Raw genomic sequence first — 16,103 nt, forward strand, 5'->3', positions numbered from 1 at the left:
GTACAGAGGTGGGAGCAATCTCCTGGAGGAGGGGGAGGACAGGCAGCTGGTGAACTACTCCCTTTTACTGTTCATGTCCTAAGTAGCAAATTCATGATGGGGCTGGAAGTAATGGAGGAGTATTTTTATGGAACGTACTGGAGGCTGTTGTAAGGCCTTGTCCTGAAAGGCAAAGAAATCTCTTTCTTTTCTGCAGCAGAACACCATAATATGTTGGTGCGTAGGGAAGCTGGAGTTTAGAAAAAAAGTGAGCTTGGCCTTTGAGGGAAGATGTTTTTGTAATCGCTAAAGTTTTTTTGTTTTTCTGTTGAACTCCCCTGCTCTTCAGTATTACATGCTACAAAAAGACTGACAGTAACTGCTGGCATTTTACAAAAGAAGTCCGTTAATTCATATCATTGTTGTGTTGAAAATGTGCTGTATAACTGTATACTTTGAGAAATTACACTGAGGCTCTGAGTATGCTATTAGAATTTATATAAGAATGTGCCAGTTAACCACTTCCAGACCAGCGACATACCCATTCGTCGCTGGCCTTTAAGTGGCTGTACTGGCGTGATGCTGCTGTGGGAGGGGATGTACCCCCCCTCCTGCCACCTTCTGCGGCTCTCTAATAAACTCCTGTCCCACCACATTCTATACATTAAGGTAAAAAACCTTCTGTGTGCAGCAGCCCTCCCAGTACTCAGCTAAGCTCGCTCTTGATTCATCGATGTGCACTGGAGTCTCGGCAATCCTCGTACTCCTCATTGGCTGAGACAGAAGCTGGAGCCATTGGCTCCCACTGCTGTCAATCGCAGCCAGTGAGCCAATGAGAAAAGAGGGGGTGAGATCGAGCCGCGGCTCCTTGTGTGAATGGACATACAGAGCAACAGGTGCCCCCATAGCAAGCTGCTTGCTGTGGGGGCACCCGACAAGAGGGAGGGGCCAGGATAGCCTGTGGGGGACCCGAGAAGAGGAAGATCCAGGCTGCTCTGTGCAAAACCACTACACACAGCAGGTAAGTATAGTAATTCTGGCACTAGACCCCCTTTGTGAATCTAAAGTGGTAACCTGTAAAGGCTTTTAGAGCGTCTCCTATGAATAGTAAAATTTACATCATGTGCCATCAGTGCACAGGCGTGCGTAGTTTTAAAGCAGGACTTGCTTGGTGTCTATTTACTCAGTGTAACATCCTATTTTATATTTTACAAAAATTGGGTTATGTATTGTGTTTTTCTGCAATGTAATTAAAAAAGTGTATTTCAAAAAATAGTATTTGAAAAATTGATGCGCAAATAGTGTGTGACATAAAAAAAATGCAAAAACCACCCATTTATTCTCTAGGGCCTCTGCTTTAAAAAAATATATAATGTTTGGGGGTTCTAAGACATTTCCTAGCAAAAAATACTGATTTAAAATTTCACACACCTCTCCCATCTACTAGTAGACTCTGAGCAAGAGCTGCAACAAGATAGTTCACACCAATGCGTTTTTTGGTGATTTTCACAGAAGTGCATTACAGTCCATTTAACATAGTTTCCTCGGAGACACGTTCACGTCGATTTTATTTAGCTGCTGCATTTTTGGAATGGGCCAGGGACTTTTTTAAACACAAAATAGTGCATTTTTGGTTCAATGGACCTTGATGGAAATGCTGCAGAAAAGCATGTAGTGCGTTTTTGACACGCTTTTGACGTGTTTTTCAGATGTTTTGCGATTAATTTGCCGAACCACAAATTGTCCAAAAAAAAAAGCATAAAAAACACAAATTGCATATATGCAAAAACACAGAACGCACTGCAGAAACAGATCAAAAGCAAACTGCATAGGTCTGAACCAGACCTGCACCTGGAGAGTACAAAATCTGGTGCAGCTCTGCAAAAAAAAAAAAAACAATCAGCTTCCATGTTTTATTGTCAAAGCTTAACTGAACAAGCTGAAGTTAGTGGATTGGCCACTATGCACAGCTGTACCAGATTTTTACCCTCTCCAGTTTTAGTAAATCAACCCCATTGTGACCAAAATACATAACTTTGTTTTTGAATACAGTGGAGAGGGATTAGTACACCTGACAGTTTTCATTGCTGTCTTTGCCCCGTTTACTATTATCACTAAAAGTGGAAATAAAAGAAAAGCCCAGATTTTGAGTTGACACCAGAACTGTAATAGAGTCTTCCAATGGGGACACTAGATTTGGTGACACCCCAGGATTCCCCCACCTTAGAAGGATTTCTTCTCACCTAGGAAGCATCAATCCGATACTGCATTGGAAATAGCAATGTCATTTTTCCACTTGTTTCTAAAGTGTTTGTTTTTTGGAAGATGAATATAAATATTAATGTATAGTTATGTTTTTCAGAAATTTTAAATACTATGAATGATACCCATCCATCTGTTTTTAGTGGATAGGATCGGGTCAGATGTCAGCGGGTGTAAACAGACACATGTCCATTTACACCCGTCGCTCCATAGAGAACAAAAAAGAAAACATCACCAGCTTATTGAGCAGAAAAAAAGCAGAATACACATAAATGCTAGACACATACAAGTCCATTTGTGTGTTAATGCATTCTAATGGCCAGAATAAATTATTATTTTGGCCATTAGAATGCATTAATGCATAAATGTGTGAATAAATGCTTATTACTGCTTTTTATTTATCGTACAGTATATTCTCATTGCAGTTGTATACTATTTTTTGCTTTTTTCACAGGGATCCATTGCGTGCACACCAAGAGCATGTCAGACAGATGATGAGAAGCTTCTCTGATCCCTTTGGCCGGGATCCCTTCTTCAGTATCACAGATGGCAGATCCCATATCCGAAGAGGGCAGAACTCTTCCCAGGTGGCTCTGAGAGAAGATCACAGGGTAGGCAGTTCCTCAAATCACAGTGCTGTCATCAGCTTAGATTTTATGGCCAGATTAATTTCAAAGACCTGATTGTTAGTTTAGGTATACACTGCCAGCAGTAATGCCAACCTTTAACTGCCCCAATTTGCTCTTTTCTTTCCTAGTGATTTAATCCACAGCTGTTTTTACCCTGTACTATTCCTATAATAGTTTAACACTTGTTAATTCTACTCTATTAACTGTTTAACTACCTAGCAGGCACATAATTACAGTTACAGACACTGATGTACAAGTTTAGCACTGTTGAGCCTGTACGACAGATGTCAGTTCCTATACTCCTGGCTGTGTAACTGATAAAAGCAAGCCTGGCATTCTTCCATCTGCTATATATAGTGTGCCAAAACCCTTTGCTGAAAGCAACCTTTTGCAGACACATGAATGTTTTTTCCTTAAAAAATGTTAGGAAAACAACACAGACGGCATGGGAAAGTTTGGCCAGGGGCAGATTCATTTAAGGGGTGCTACTCTTATCTGGCCCATGGAACTTAAGACCTCAAGAATAAACACTTTAGGGGTTGTTGGAGCTCTGCCAGTCACTGGTACTGTAATCTGAACTTGCATATCTGTAGCTCAATAAATGGGCTTTAGAGAAAGCAGTCATTTGCAGGTCAAAAGGGGAATGTGCCAAATGTGTTCCGATCATAGCAACTTAAACTGTAAGTGTGTATATATATATTACATATATGTATTTTGTGTGTGTGTGTGTGTATATAGATAGTGATATGCAAATATATCCTATATTAAACCATTTATGAATAAATACATTCAGTTGTAGTAGAAGCACAACTGGGCCTTCCTAAAACGGAAGGTTTTAGTATGTCCTGCTTCCATCACAAATCTAAAGAGGCTGGAGATGATATAAGCATTCATTTTTGGGGGGGAAAGACCGTACAAAGATTATTTTCAGAGGCAAACCACCCATAAACTAATCAAGATAAATTGGAAAACAAGATATACATTTTGACTGGGGCTTGCTAATGAAGTAATAATATAGCAGTCATTTATTAACGATTGATGAAACAACATGTATAACGATGCTATCTATGTATATGAGCTGTACCAAGAGACATATTGCTGTAGTTCAGACAAGCTTTAATAAGTGTAGTGGTCAGTGTGCAATATGTTTCTTCTTTTTAGGAAGGTTAGCACAATCAGAGATGGTACTGAATCTGACACATTGGATTCTGCTTTTCAATTGCAAATGTATACGATTTGTGTCTTTTCTGAATCTACAGTTTCCAGTTTCCTCAGTAATAATATGATATGCCCTGATATGATGTAAACATAATTTCCCTAAAGTAAGGTTAATTTGCCCTCTATCCTTTCTTTTAAAGTGGAGCTATAGTGAAATGATCAATATCTTGTAAATGGCTAAAGGAAATTCTTTCCTCTCTTGCAGAAAATGCTATTCTATGCTCCTACAGCAGCAGGTTACTTGACCAAATGCTAGTGGTCTTTTACATAGCCTCATCTGAATGTAAGGATCAGACATTGGGCTGATCACCATCTCTGAATGAAAAGCAAAGCATGGTCATGCTGGGGGGTGAGGTGGATCTCATACTAATAGTTCTCACTTGTATCATAACACAGGGTGCTTTTCCCTTACATCCTAGCTCATCATTTATTATGACTTAATAGTTACATTTAACATGCAGGTGAGATATTTGGATGTTTAGGCTCCATGCACACTAGCGTTTTTTTTGTAAGCTCAAAAACACTAGAAAGAAAAGCTGGATGAAAAACGCTGATAAGTGTTTTTGTGCTGGCTTTGTATTAGTGTTTTAGTAATGTTTAGGAGCATTAGCATCTTATTAGCGTTTTCACAGTACGTGTAAAAAAATAAAAGCTGTTAGGAGCGTTTTAGTGGCGCTTAAGAGTGTTCAACTTTTTTTTTCTGCCCGAAAAACACTCCCAAAAACTCTACAAAACTTTTTTTTTTTTTTCTGGTCCTAAATGTTGATGCTTGAAAAACACTACTAGCCTAAAATAGTGTGCATGGACACATAGGGTAACACTATTTAGCTTCTAGTAGCAGAAAAAAATGCTGATAACCGCTTCTAGGAGCTTAAAAAAACACTAGTGTGTATGGAGCCTTAAGGTTTATTTAATACACAGCTGCTTATTATTTAATCCAGTTTCATCACATTTAATTTAGGCATTTAAGGTGCAACACCATCCTTAAAACAAACTTGTGCGTTGTCCATGATCAACAAAGAAACAGGTTTACTTTAATGCATCTGTCTCCAGCAGTCTCCCCACTGCACTTTCAGCCACTGGGAACAAAATAAAGACCTGGTATATGAGAGTATGGAGGAGCGTTTGACGATGATGATGCTTGGTGATTGGCCAATGGCTGTCATATGCAATGGGTCCACCCCGTATTTTGTAGTGTTGGAAGAGTTGGCAGGAGGAACCACCAAACGCAGCAGGGGACACAGGAGATCCACATTCCAATAAGTGTAAGTTTAGAATAAACTGCAGGTGGCAATTCCTCTGAACTAGAGTGCTGGCACAGGCAGCCAGGGAGGTATTTACTATATCCCCTACTGATACATACGCTAGTTAACTTCATTTTTGCAACAGATCTACTTTTGCCCACAATGTTTATAATGTCTATTTGCCTTTTTGAAAATGTATAAGTGTGAGCTTTATTTGTCAAAGTCTGACCTCTGGCAACCAGCCTGTTCTTTTCACTGATAAGATCTGCTTGCTGCAAGGATAGTTCTCTGCAGAAACTAATAATAAGTAAAGGTAACAATCTTTGTAAACTGTAGATTGTTTCTATTTTTACAGCAAACATTTGAAACAGCAGCATTTAATAAATAATCTTAATTTCCATTGATACTTTTCTTGCAGGCATCGAGTCTAAGCCACATGCCTAGTGCCTCATGTTCTAGTATGGTCAGTACTTTGGGTCTGTGTTGTATTATTTGAAAGCATGGCATTTTTTTTTACTCTAACCATAAACCAGAGTTTGCTTTTTGCCTCACCTTTTATTCAAAGCTGTCTGAAATAACTGCAAAAATGATGGCATGGTGTGTTAAGAATATAAACACTGCTTTGTTACATGATTAATATAAAGCCTCTTTTCTCAGACAGGGTTCTTCCAGAGGTTGCCAAGGGTCCCCTGAGAAGAAAACAATTTCTGCCTCTTTGTTAGCTAACCACTGACATCAAGCATTTTTTTTTAGTTATCTATAAAGAGGGTGTTTTTCCCACTGACTACTAATATAAGAAGCATCATTCTCACTGACCACCATGCTTAGGGCCAGTTCACACCAGAACGTGGTGTGGGAAACCTGCATCCTGTGATCCTTCTATTCTTTGGATCCTAGGTCTGGCATAGGTTTAATATCTAGAAGTATGCATATGTGCGGCTGTCAAATGGAATGATTAATATTCTCTCAGCGTGAGACTGATTACGGGCAGAAAGGGACACAGGAATTGCTTTATGGGCGAGAACTTCAGCTATATTGTTGCCTTTAGGCACTTTAAACCAGGACAACTTTACTTTACCACACAACTAAATACCAGTGCATTCATAAAGTATTCAGACCCCCTCCACTTTTTTACAATTTTGTTATGTTGTAGGCAGCCTGATACTACAGTTGTTTTAAAATAATTTTTTTTCTCATGAAAGTGCATGTAAACCCTTACATATACTCAGTGATGTGACTGGTTTCAGGTGATACACAGAGATGAAAAAAATCCTCCTACAAAAGTTGTACCTGCTAACTACAGCAGTCTTTCCTCCACTTCTATTCAAAATGTAGAATTGTGAAGAGAGCTCTGAAAGCTGATTGGAGAGAAGGGACACCTCTCGCCCCCACCCACCCCTCTACACAGCACACAGGAACAGAGCTGAAGCTGTGCCCTCCACTGTCACCATTTTTCTCTTGGTGTCAGGAAAACTTGTCAGAAGGGATTCCTGCTGATAGCAGAGGAACGAGGCAGCAGACAGAAATGTCACTTGTGCTCTTAATTGAGACAAGTACCCACTATAGGGGGATTATGCTTTGCACATATTTCACCACTTTACACTCAGTACCCTACAAAGACAAAGTGAAAACAGAATTAAAGAAATGTTTGCAAATTTATGAAAAAAGACTGAAATATCACATTGGCATTAGTATCCAGACACTTTGCAACAACACTTGAAATTTAGCTCAAGTGCCTCCCATTTCTCTTGATCGTTGCTGAGATGTTTCTGCACCTTGATTCGAGTCCACTTGCGGTACATTAAGTTTATTGGACATGATTTGGAAAGGTGCACACCTCTTTATAAAAGGTCACACAGCTAACCCTGCATATTGTATCGAAGCCATGAGATCAAAGGAACACAGATCTGGGGAAGGCTACAAAAAATGTCTGCTGCACTGAAAGTTCCCAGGAGCATAGTGGCCTCCATAATTCTCAAATGGAAGATGTTTGGCACAGCCAGAACTCTTCCAAGAGCTGGTGGCCTGCCCAAACTGAGAAATCAGGGGAGAATGGCATTCGTAAGAGACCAAGAACCTGATGGTCACTCTGACTGAGCTCCAGAGATCCTGTGTGGAGATGGTACAAAGTTCCAGAAAGACAACCATCACTGCAGCTCTCCACCAATCTGGCTGAAACAACAAAATTGAAAAAAGTGAAGGGGGCTGAATACTTTATGAATGCACTGTATATGTGTTAACAGTGAAGACTAAATGGGATACTTTTTTGTATTGTCTGGATGTCTTAAAACAAGTGCATTTAGAGAGCAATTTATGTAGCTGCAAGAGGATTGTGAGTATTATGATCTGTATATAGAAGTCATTAAAGAACAATAATAAAATTATTGTGGAGACCTAAACAGTCGTGTGTGTGATTACATAAATCGATAAGTACAGATCTTTATTAAACTACAAATGGACTTCTGAGATAACAGCAAGAGTCCTTTTGAGTAGCTGCTATGTCTCCATGCTAGTGTTATGTAAAAGCTTTGTATGTCAATTACAAGCATACATGCATAGTTGAACTCCAGTTAGATATTTAAAAACACTGAAATCTGTAATGCAACCTGAGAGATCTCAGTCACTATGTTAATTAAAGAAAATTCTCACAGCCTATTTTTTCATTGGTGTCCGGTTTCCTTTCAGTATGCCTTCTCATGCTTAATTTATATATGTCTAACCTGCCAGAAGACGAGGATGACACTCCCTTCATATATTAAAACAAATTATTCAGTGACTTGAGCAACAATGTCTGCCATGCTATCTTAGATCTCTTATCACCACTTATATATACAGGAATATGACCCAATTAAATTAAGAGAATTATAGAAGACATACACATTATTGAGATGCAGGATAACTTTATTCAGACCAGTTCTTTACAAACTTCTGGATCTGGGTAGTAGATGTACCAAACTACTTTCAGCTGTTGTAAAAGCAGGTGTCCTGGCTTCTTAATAGTTCTTGTTGGCTTCTGTATTGGAGCTACTTGCAAATGAATGAAACATTAAAGTGTTAGTAAAATCAGTCTGTATATGCAATAAAGCATGCTTGTTATACTTTGTGGAACTTAAAGGGTTAATCCTCTGCATTGTGTGAAAACGCTGTTTGTTCCTGTCTTCTCTGACCCTTCCCTTCTTTTACTGTCACAATCCATCTGCCATAGTTAAAACAGCAGTGGCAAGTCTGCACATGCTCAGTGTGGTGTGTATTGCTGGAGAGTTTTTCTTCTTCTTGGGAGGCTGCATGTGATCAGCACAGGGCAGTTAGCGCTGTCCAGAGAGAGGGGGTCACGGGTTATGAAGCCTCATAGGACAGTCAGGATAGAATGAAAACTCCTCTTACAAGATTAACCAGTGCTTGGCTAGGCACTGATAGAAATCCCAAGACTGCTATATACTGCTGATGAGAAAAGATTTAGCAGTTTATATTTACTTAAATAATTGCATTTCCATGTTGTGTGTACTGTGGGGGACCCGACATAGTGAATGCAGGGTCCTGGGTTTAGTAACACTTTAACTTGTCCACGACTGACTCAGTAGTTTTACGTGGTTCTTCAGTTTTCTGTGAAAACTCCATTTTATGAAGAGTTTTGCATGTCAGACTGTGTGCCCCCCTCCCTAAAACTACCTGAATTCATTTTTAAACTGTGTTAGTCATATTAAAGTATATGTAAACTGTAACAATGAACTTTTTCTTATTTACTTCCTTTAAAGTGGAACTTTTGTCAAACAATTAAGTCCTGATATATCTCTTCAGACTGGCCCTTTTTGTATGTATAGTTATGTAAAACATTAAAATTAAGCAAGCCAAGTCATGTAATAAAAGTTGTAAATGTACATATCCAAATTGTAAAGTTTTTGACCCAAGGAGAAGAGCAACTGATTCCAATAAGGAATTTATTGCTCTGGACAAAATGGCGACTTCCAACAAGAAGAAATAGGAGCAATGCTGGAGGCAATTTACAGCACACACTAATTTTTGTAGCATAATTATTAATGTGGAATGCATGCTTTTTTTATTAAAGAACGTGAATTGCCTTTGCATCACTGTTATCAGCATTATTCTCAGTTGTTTCTGTGGATTACAGAACACCTCCACCACTGTTATGGGAAAGAGGTGTTCCGTATTCCCAATGCATTTTCTGTCCACAATAGATACAGTATATTGAGAGTGTGGTCACCCTAGGGAAATGTGGTACTGGCAGGATCCCTAGGTCAAAAAAAAGAAAACTAATGCAGCTTTAATGCAGACCTTAACACCAACCCCCCCCCCCCCCAATTGCACATTTATATATTTTTTTTCTTATACTTGGGGACACTACAGTGCATCATTAGGGGCAAATCATTAAGGGGTCTGCTGCAACAACCAGGAAGAGAGCCAGCCCAGAGATGACTTAAAGTGGTTGTAAAGGCTCAAGGTTTTTTACCCAGCCCCCTCAATACTTACCTGAGCCTCATTGCGAGCCAGCGATATGAACACCTGCCTCGACTGTCCCGGCTCTCTGCCTCCTCATTGGCTGAGACCGCAAGTAGGTGCCATTGGCTCCCGCTGCTGTCAATCACAGCCAGTCAACCAATGAGAGACGGGGGAGCAAGGCCAAGCCGTGGCTCCGTGTGTGAATGGACACACGGAGCAATGTTTGCCCCCATAGCAAGCTGCTTGCTGTGGGGGCACCCGACAGGAGCAAGGGGCCAGGATAGCCTGCGTGGAACCCGAGAAGAAGGTGGATGCAGGCTACTGCACACAGCAGGTAAGTGTAGCATGTTTATTATTTCCCCCCCAAAAAAATGAACCTTTAGAATCACTTTAAGAGAGGGAGATGATGGCGCGGGACATGGTGGGCAGCAGCGAAACAGATTGATGCGGGATTCCCTAGGCATGTGAGTATGTTTGATGGACAACTTGGTTATAAAGGTCAGTGGAGATACAGTTATGCTTTTTGGTGATGTAAAATTGCAGCAAAATGATTTACCTGATTCTAGTAGTTATTACCAATGCAGATAAATAAAATGGTACATCTGATGGGTTTAGTGTGACTCCACAGGACCCATTTATAATTTGGAGTAAAGAGAAACCAGAAGTATTATTTATTTATTACAGTTATTTATACAGCGCCGTCTATTTACGCAGCGCTTTACATATATATTTTACATTCACATCAGTTCCTAACCCTCAAGGAGTGTACAATCTAAGGTCCCTAACTTGCATATACTAAAGCAAATTTAGACAGGATCCAATTCATCTACCAGCATGTCTTTGGAGTGTGGGAGGAAACCCACGCAGGCACAGGGAGAACATGCAAACTCCAGGCAAGTGGTGCCATGGTTGGGATTTGAACCAACAACCCTAGTACTGCCAGGCAGAAGTTTAGCCACTGTGCTGCCCATAGAGTAGAAGTAGAGTCGATGCTATTTTTGTTCAGCTCTCTTTCAGCTTTCTCTCCATTATGAGGCCTATAAATGTTAGATAGTTTTGCCTGATTTTGCATTTAAGAAAACACTTGAAATTAATATATGTATGCCAGTGTTCAATAGGTAAATATGATCAATGTGCTCTATGTTTTCCTAAATTGTGTTTATTTTGCCTTATTTGATATCTTAGGTCTCTGATATTAAGGACCCTTTCCATTCATTTGATAATATGATGGCCAACTTTAGAAACCGAATGACCGACATGCACAAACAATGTGTAAGTTGTTTTACTTCTTCTCATTAAAATAGCTGGCTAAATGAAGTATGCATTCCGGAGCCATCAATTTATTATTCAGTCATTCTTCATGGGTAAACTGAACAGGTATTTCAACAACTTTGATTGCCACAAGTCAGATGTGATTTTGCCACAGATATGGTTGGTGTTTGTAGGGCGGGGGTGCTTTTGGAAGAGCATCAGGAAGATGACTGTCTTAGATCAGTCCAATAAAACAACCTCATACTACTTGGGTTACCATGTGATAAAGCATATATCCCAAAATATTTTTGGCTTCATGTAGCATCCCTAACAAAACGTGGGAATTACAGAGGCATACACATTCAGTTGCCATTGAAGTTTAAAGTCCAACAAAAGCTTCAGAAAAAAACTTTTTTTCTGAACAGAGCTGCAATTAATTAAGACATGGAGCACACAAACAAAAACAAAACCCCATGTTTAGAAAGTAGGACAGGCTTATAACATCTGGCAATGTTTGTATTACTGTTTGTTCCCATCTCACTGCATCCCATTTCTTGCCTGGTGTCACAGGGACAGAAAATGAGAGAAAATTTATCAAATGGTGTCATTCAAACCTGGAATTGTAACTCCTCCCCATTCTATCCAAAACCTAAGAAAGAAAAAAAGAAACAAACAATTTTATCTAGGTTTTAAAGTGTTTAATGGTGCTAGTTGTAGCTAAATGGCAAGTGTACCTGTATTATTTGTATTGCATTTCCTCCCCCTACACTATGGCTGCCAGAAAACATGTTCCCTGTGACCTGACAACAGTTTCATTCACTGCCCCTGCCAGTGATGAACAGATTTTTTTCAAGCCCCTGGAATCCTCGGTGTATGCCAAAGATCTGTTTAGCCTTTCCAAGAAAATGCCTGGTCTATAGTTGCGTTTGATTTAATGCATCATTTTTATACTTGAGTATGTATCACTATTAATAACATTCCCTTCACATACAGGCCATTGTAGCTTTCTGCCATGTTTGGTCATAGTTCAAGGCTGGGTGAGGTGCTTATGTGTACAGTGTATCAGCCAAGTCTATATATGAATGACTCATACTTTAATGTAGTAATATTATCTCCCTCCTAAGGCTGCATCTCCAGCGTTTAAAAAAAAAAAAATCCTAATCTTCACTCGCACATCAGACACTCTAGCTCTGGGATCATTATACTATAATCGTGCTATCTGCTCTCATGCTCACATTTGCTCTTCCAAAAACGTAGACACTCCAGTAACCGTAGAACAAGTGTATATTAAGCAGCACCTCTTCCCGTGACTGCTGCTGTTATCATATTGCTAGATGGCTGCATGTTTGGACACATCCTGTACTATCAAAACACCCCTAGTGTGATGTAAGCAGTACTTTTATGTATGTGTTTTTTCTTTAAGGTTTTGCTTTTTAACCTGAACTATTAGGGCCCTTTCACACTAGCGGTGTGAACAGATTCCTTGCTGAATTAGTGAACATCTGTGCCTGATCAGTTTTTGTTTTGTTTTTTTTTGCTTTTTGGATCTATGGGTGGCCGAATGAAAATGGACTTTTGCATCAGACTAACCCTGATCCGTCATGTTTAGGTCCAACAAACAGTAAAACGACACAGACCTTTTCCATTTCTTTTCTAGACTTGGAGGTGATTGAGTGTAAACAAACGCACATATTTTACTTATAGACTTACTGGAGACCAGATAGTATGGTATCGCCACAGGGAAAGGGGTCTTAGATAAGTTACAATGTTTGTGCATTTAATGTATATAGTAAGGAGAAAAATGTAAATGTGCAATGACCCTTTGTTTTTGTGTATGGCATATATGTTCCTGTATTAAATGTATAAAGCTTTTTTATTTGACTGCAGTTTTTTTAAATCACTGTTGATAGTATGATAGCGCAATGTAGGCTTACACGCTATTGGTTTTCTCTGTGTTGCATCCAGATGATGTATTTGCTAATTTTGCCCTTTCATGTGTTTCTGGAACTGTGGAAGAAACCAACTGTTTTGGAGATAATTAAGTACAAACTGCATAGACATCAAAACTGATAGTAATGAAAAAAACACTGTCAGATCTGTAGCGTGTCCTTGTATGTTGTAAGTTACTGCATAAAGATATCACCACTAAATTAAAACCACCATAGCAATCACTCATACAGACATTTTGGTCATTTTGTTTGTATTTAAAGTATGTCCTACTTAATTTATAATGGGTATGTGTAAACCTTTTGCCTAAAAGCTGATTCCAGAAGATGCTTGCTATTACCTTTTAATAGCCAAAATTTTTTTCTGATTTTGTTGTACTTTTGCTTTTGGGTCCTCCGCCAACAGTCTTTTCCAAAAATGCCTTTACTGGCTACTAAAGCAGTTGCATTGGAATGTCAAGTGAAAATCATCATTCAATACAGAGAACTGTTACATGAATTATATGCAATGAGGTCCTTTTTTCCAGTTGTAGTATATTTACCCATTTTGCTTTTGCTTCCTGTAGGAAGGATTGTCAGACAATCCTGACACTCATTCATTTAAGTCTTCTTCAGTAATGACATATTCCAAGACTGGGGATGAGCCAGCAAAGATTTTCCAAGCTACTAGTCAAACACGTCAAGCTCCCGGTGGTGTGAGTATTAATTGGTAAATCTGTCCTCGCATTTATGTTTTGGTCTGTGTTTTACACATTTGACATACTGCAAGCTTGTTGCTTAAAGTTGGAAAGCTTGGTATTGACTCTCAACATATACACTGTTCAAAAAAGTAAAAGGAACACTTTTTAATCAGAGTATAGCATTGAGTCTAGTAAACTCGGGATATGATCTGGTCAGTTAAGTAGCAGAGGGGGTTGTTAATTAGTTTCAGCTGCTTTGGAGTTCATGAAATTAACAACAGGTGCACTAGATGAGCAACAATGAGACGACCCCCAAAACAGGAATGGTTTTACAGGTGGAGGCCACTGATCCAGATCTGGGAGGAAATACCTCCAGGACACCATCCGTCGTCTCATTAGGAGCATGCCGCAACTTTGTCAGGCATGCACACAAGTACGTGGGGGCCATACAAACTACTGGGTACCATTTTGAGTTTCTGCAATGAAATGTCAGCAAAATGGACTAGCCTGCTGCGTCATTTTTTTACTTTGATTTTCTGGGTGTTTTTGATGGAAATCAAAATGATCAACCTACAGAGGACTGAATTCAAACAATGGGGCATCCTTATGTTCCTAACACATTACCCAGTCATTATCAGTAGATATCCAGCATGATATTTTTACCCATTGAGATCTGATGTGTTTTCAAAATGTTCCTTAAATTTTTTTGAGCAGTGTACTACAATTTTGTTTCAATTTACAAATCATATTACCATGCCTTTATTAAAAGCCTAACTTTTGTTTAACCACAAGACCTTTGTAAAGTTTTACCCCCTTCATGGCCAGAGTTTTTTGTGCTATTCAGTACTGGGCTACTTTAACTTGCATCTGCTTGGTCATGCAACACTACCCAAATGAAATGTGTAATTTTTTTTACACAAATAGAGCTTTCTTTTAGTGGTATGTGATCACCACTGGGGTTTTTAATTTTTATTTTATAAAAGAAAAAAAGACCAAACATTTTGAAAAAAAAATATTTTCTACTTTCTGTTATAAATCTTATCCAATAAAAATTCAAGAAATCAAATTTCTTCATAAACTTAGGCCAAAATGTATTCTGCTACATGTCTTTGGTTAAAAAAAAATCCCAATAAGTGTATGTTAATTGGTTTGTGTGAACGTTGTAGTCTACAAACTATGGTACATATACTGGAATTTACACAGCTATAGATGCTATACTGATAATGCATCTCCTCCTGTACCACCTTCCCCTCCCTCCTAGATTGTAAGCTCGAAAGAGCAGGGCCCTCGAACCCCTCGTGTAGTGTATTGTTACTGTCTTGTCTCATGTTCTGTCCCCCTTGCTACTGTACAGCGCTGAGCATACCCTTTGGCGCTATATAAATACTGTATAATAATAATAATGACCGTGATCAGCAACTTAAAGTGTGACTGGTAGTGTGGCGCACAATCTAACTCTAACAGACACTGGCTGGGAGGGACACTAACTGACACGGATGTCGCTAATTACACTAATTCAATGATCAGAGATAATAATGTACACTGTACTAATTACACTGGCTGGGAAGGGGTTAACAAGGGGCAAGCAAGAGGTTAGCTGTGTGCTTAACAAGTGTAATGTGTGTAATAAATGCTTCTTTTACTCACAGATCTGGCTGTTTTTTCACCCCGTTTTTTAGGGAGAAGAAACGGCCAGATCGCTGTTCTGTGTACACAGAGTTCTGTGTGTTTTATAAACACAAAACTCTGTGCGGTGATTGGACACAGCCAATCAGCAGGTTTCAGGCAAAATAATTGGCTGAAACCTGCTGACAAGCTCGCGTTATGTCCAGTCACAGCAGGGGGTGCATGCTCAGAAGCAGGCAGCTACATATGTGTACGTTACTGAGTCTGCAATTGCTGCCTGCTTGCAGTAAATGTGCAAGTGGTTTAAACATATTGCAACACCTTAGCCATTTTATATTTGATGTTAATAAAACTTTCTAATACTGAAAACATGTCAAAGGTTGCTTCCATGTAATTATTACAATGATGGCAACACTGCGGATGTTCTTTCACATAGTTTGTTTATAGATCTCCCAGGATAGCCTGCTCACGTGATTGGCTTACTGCTTTTTATAGTACATGTTCTGTTTACATAGAGGCTTTTCATTGAAAAAGGGGGTTAAAGAGGTAGAAGTAACTATTACACTTTGAGCTTTCTGGGTTTGGGTGCTGCTGGGGCACACTACATCACATGACACAAAGGCCTAAAAGTAGTTAGACACTTTGAGGTGCCTGCAGATCCCTTTGTAAAGTGGTTTTATACTTATATTCTTTCTTTATTCGTTTTTCCTTTTATTATATTTACATGTTAAAAGGGTAAGTATTAAATTAAATGACTTACCTGTAAACTTCTTGGAGTGCAGTACAAGCCACAGGCATGGTCTTAGACTA

General features: G+C 39.2%; 1 protein-coding gene across 3 annotated transcripts in view; it reads left to right on the forward strand.

The window, feature by feature from the left end:
* Window positions 1-16,103, forward strand: part of MLF1 (myeloid leukemia factor 1) — an 82,253-nt gene that overhangs the window by 43,894 nt on the left and 22,256 nt on the right. For 2 of the 3 annotated variants that reach the window (XM_089675416.1, XM_089675418.1), the window contains exons 2-5: window positions 2,696-2,852; window positions 5,751-5,795; window positions 10,976-11,062; window positions 13,554-13,682. In XM_089675416.1, the coding sequence (XP_089531542.1) occupies window positions 2,696-2,852; window positions 5,751-5,795; window positions 10,976-11,062; window positions 13,554-13,682 (418 nt within the window). The remainder of the gene's footprint in view (window positions 1-2,695; window positions 2,853-5,750; window positions 5,796-10,975; window positions 11,063-13,553; window positions 13,683-16,103) is intronic. The other variant, XM_089675417.1, reaches the window with a different exon arrangement.

Source organism: Staurois parvus, unplaced genomic scaffold (assembly GCF_062004578.1).
Source record: "Staurois parvus isolate SC_StPar_1 unplaced genomic scaffold, SC_StPar_1.0 ptg000155l, whole genome shotgun sequence".
Classification (NCBI taxonomy): Eukaryota; Metazoa; Chordata; class Amphibia; order Anura; family Ranidae; genus Staurois; species Staurois parvus.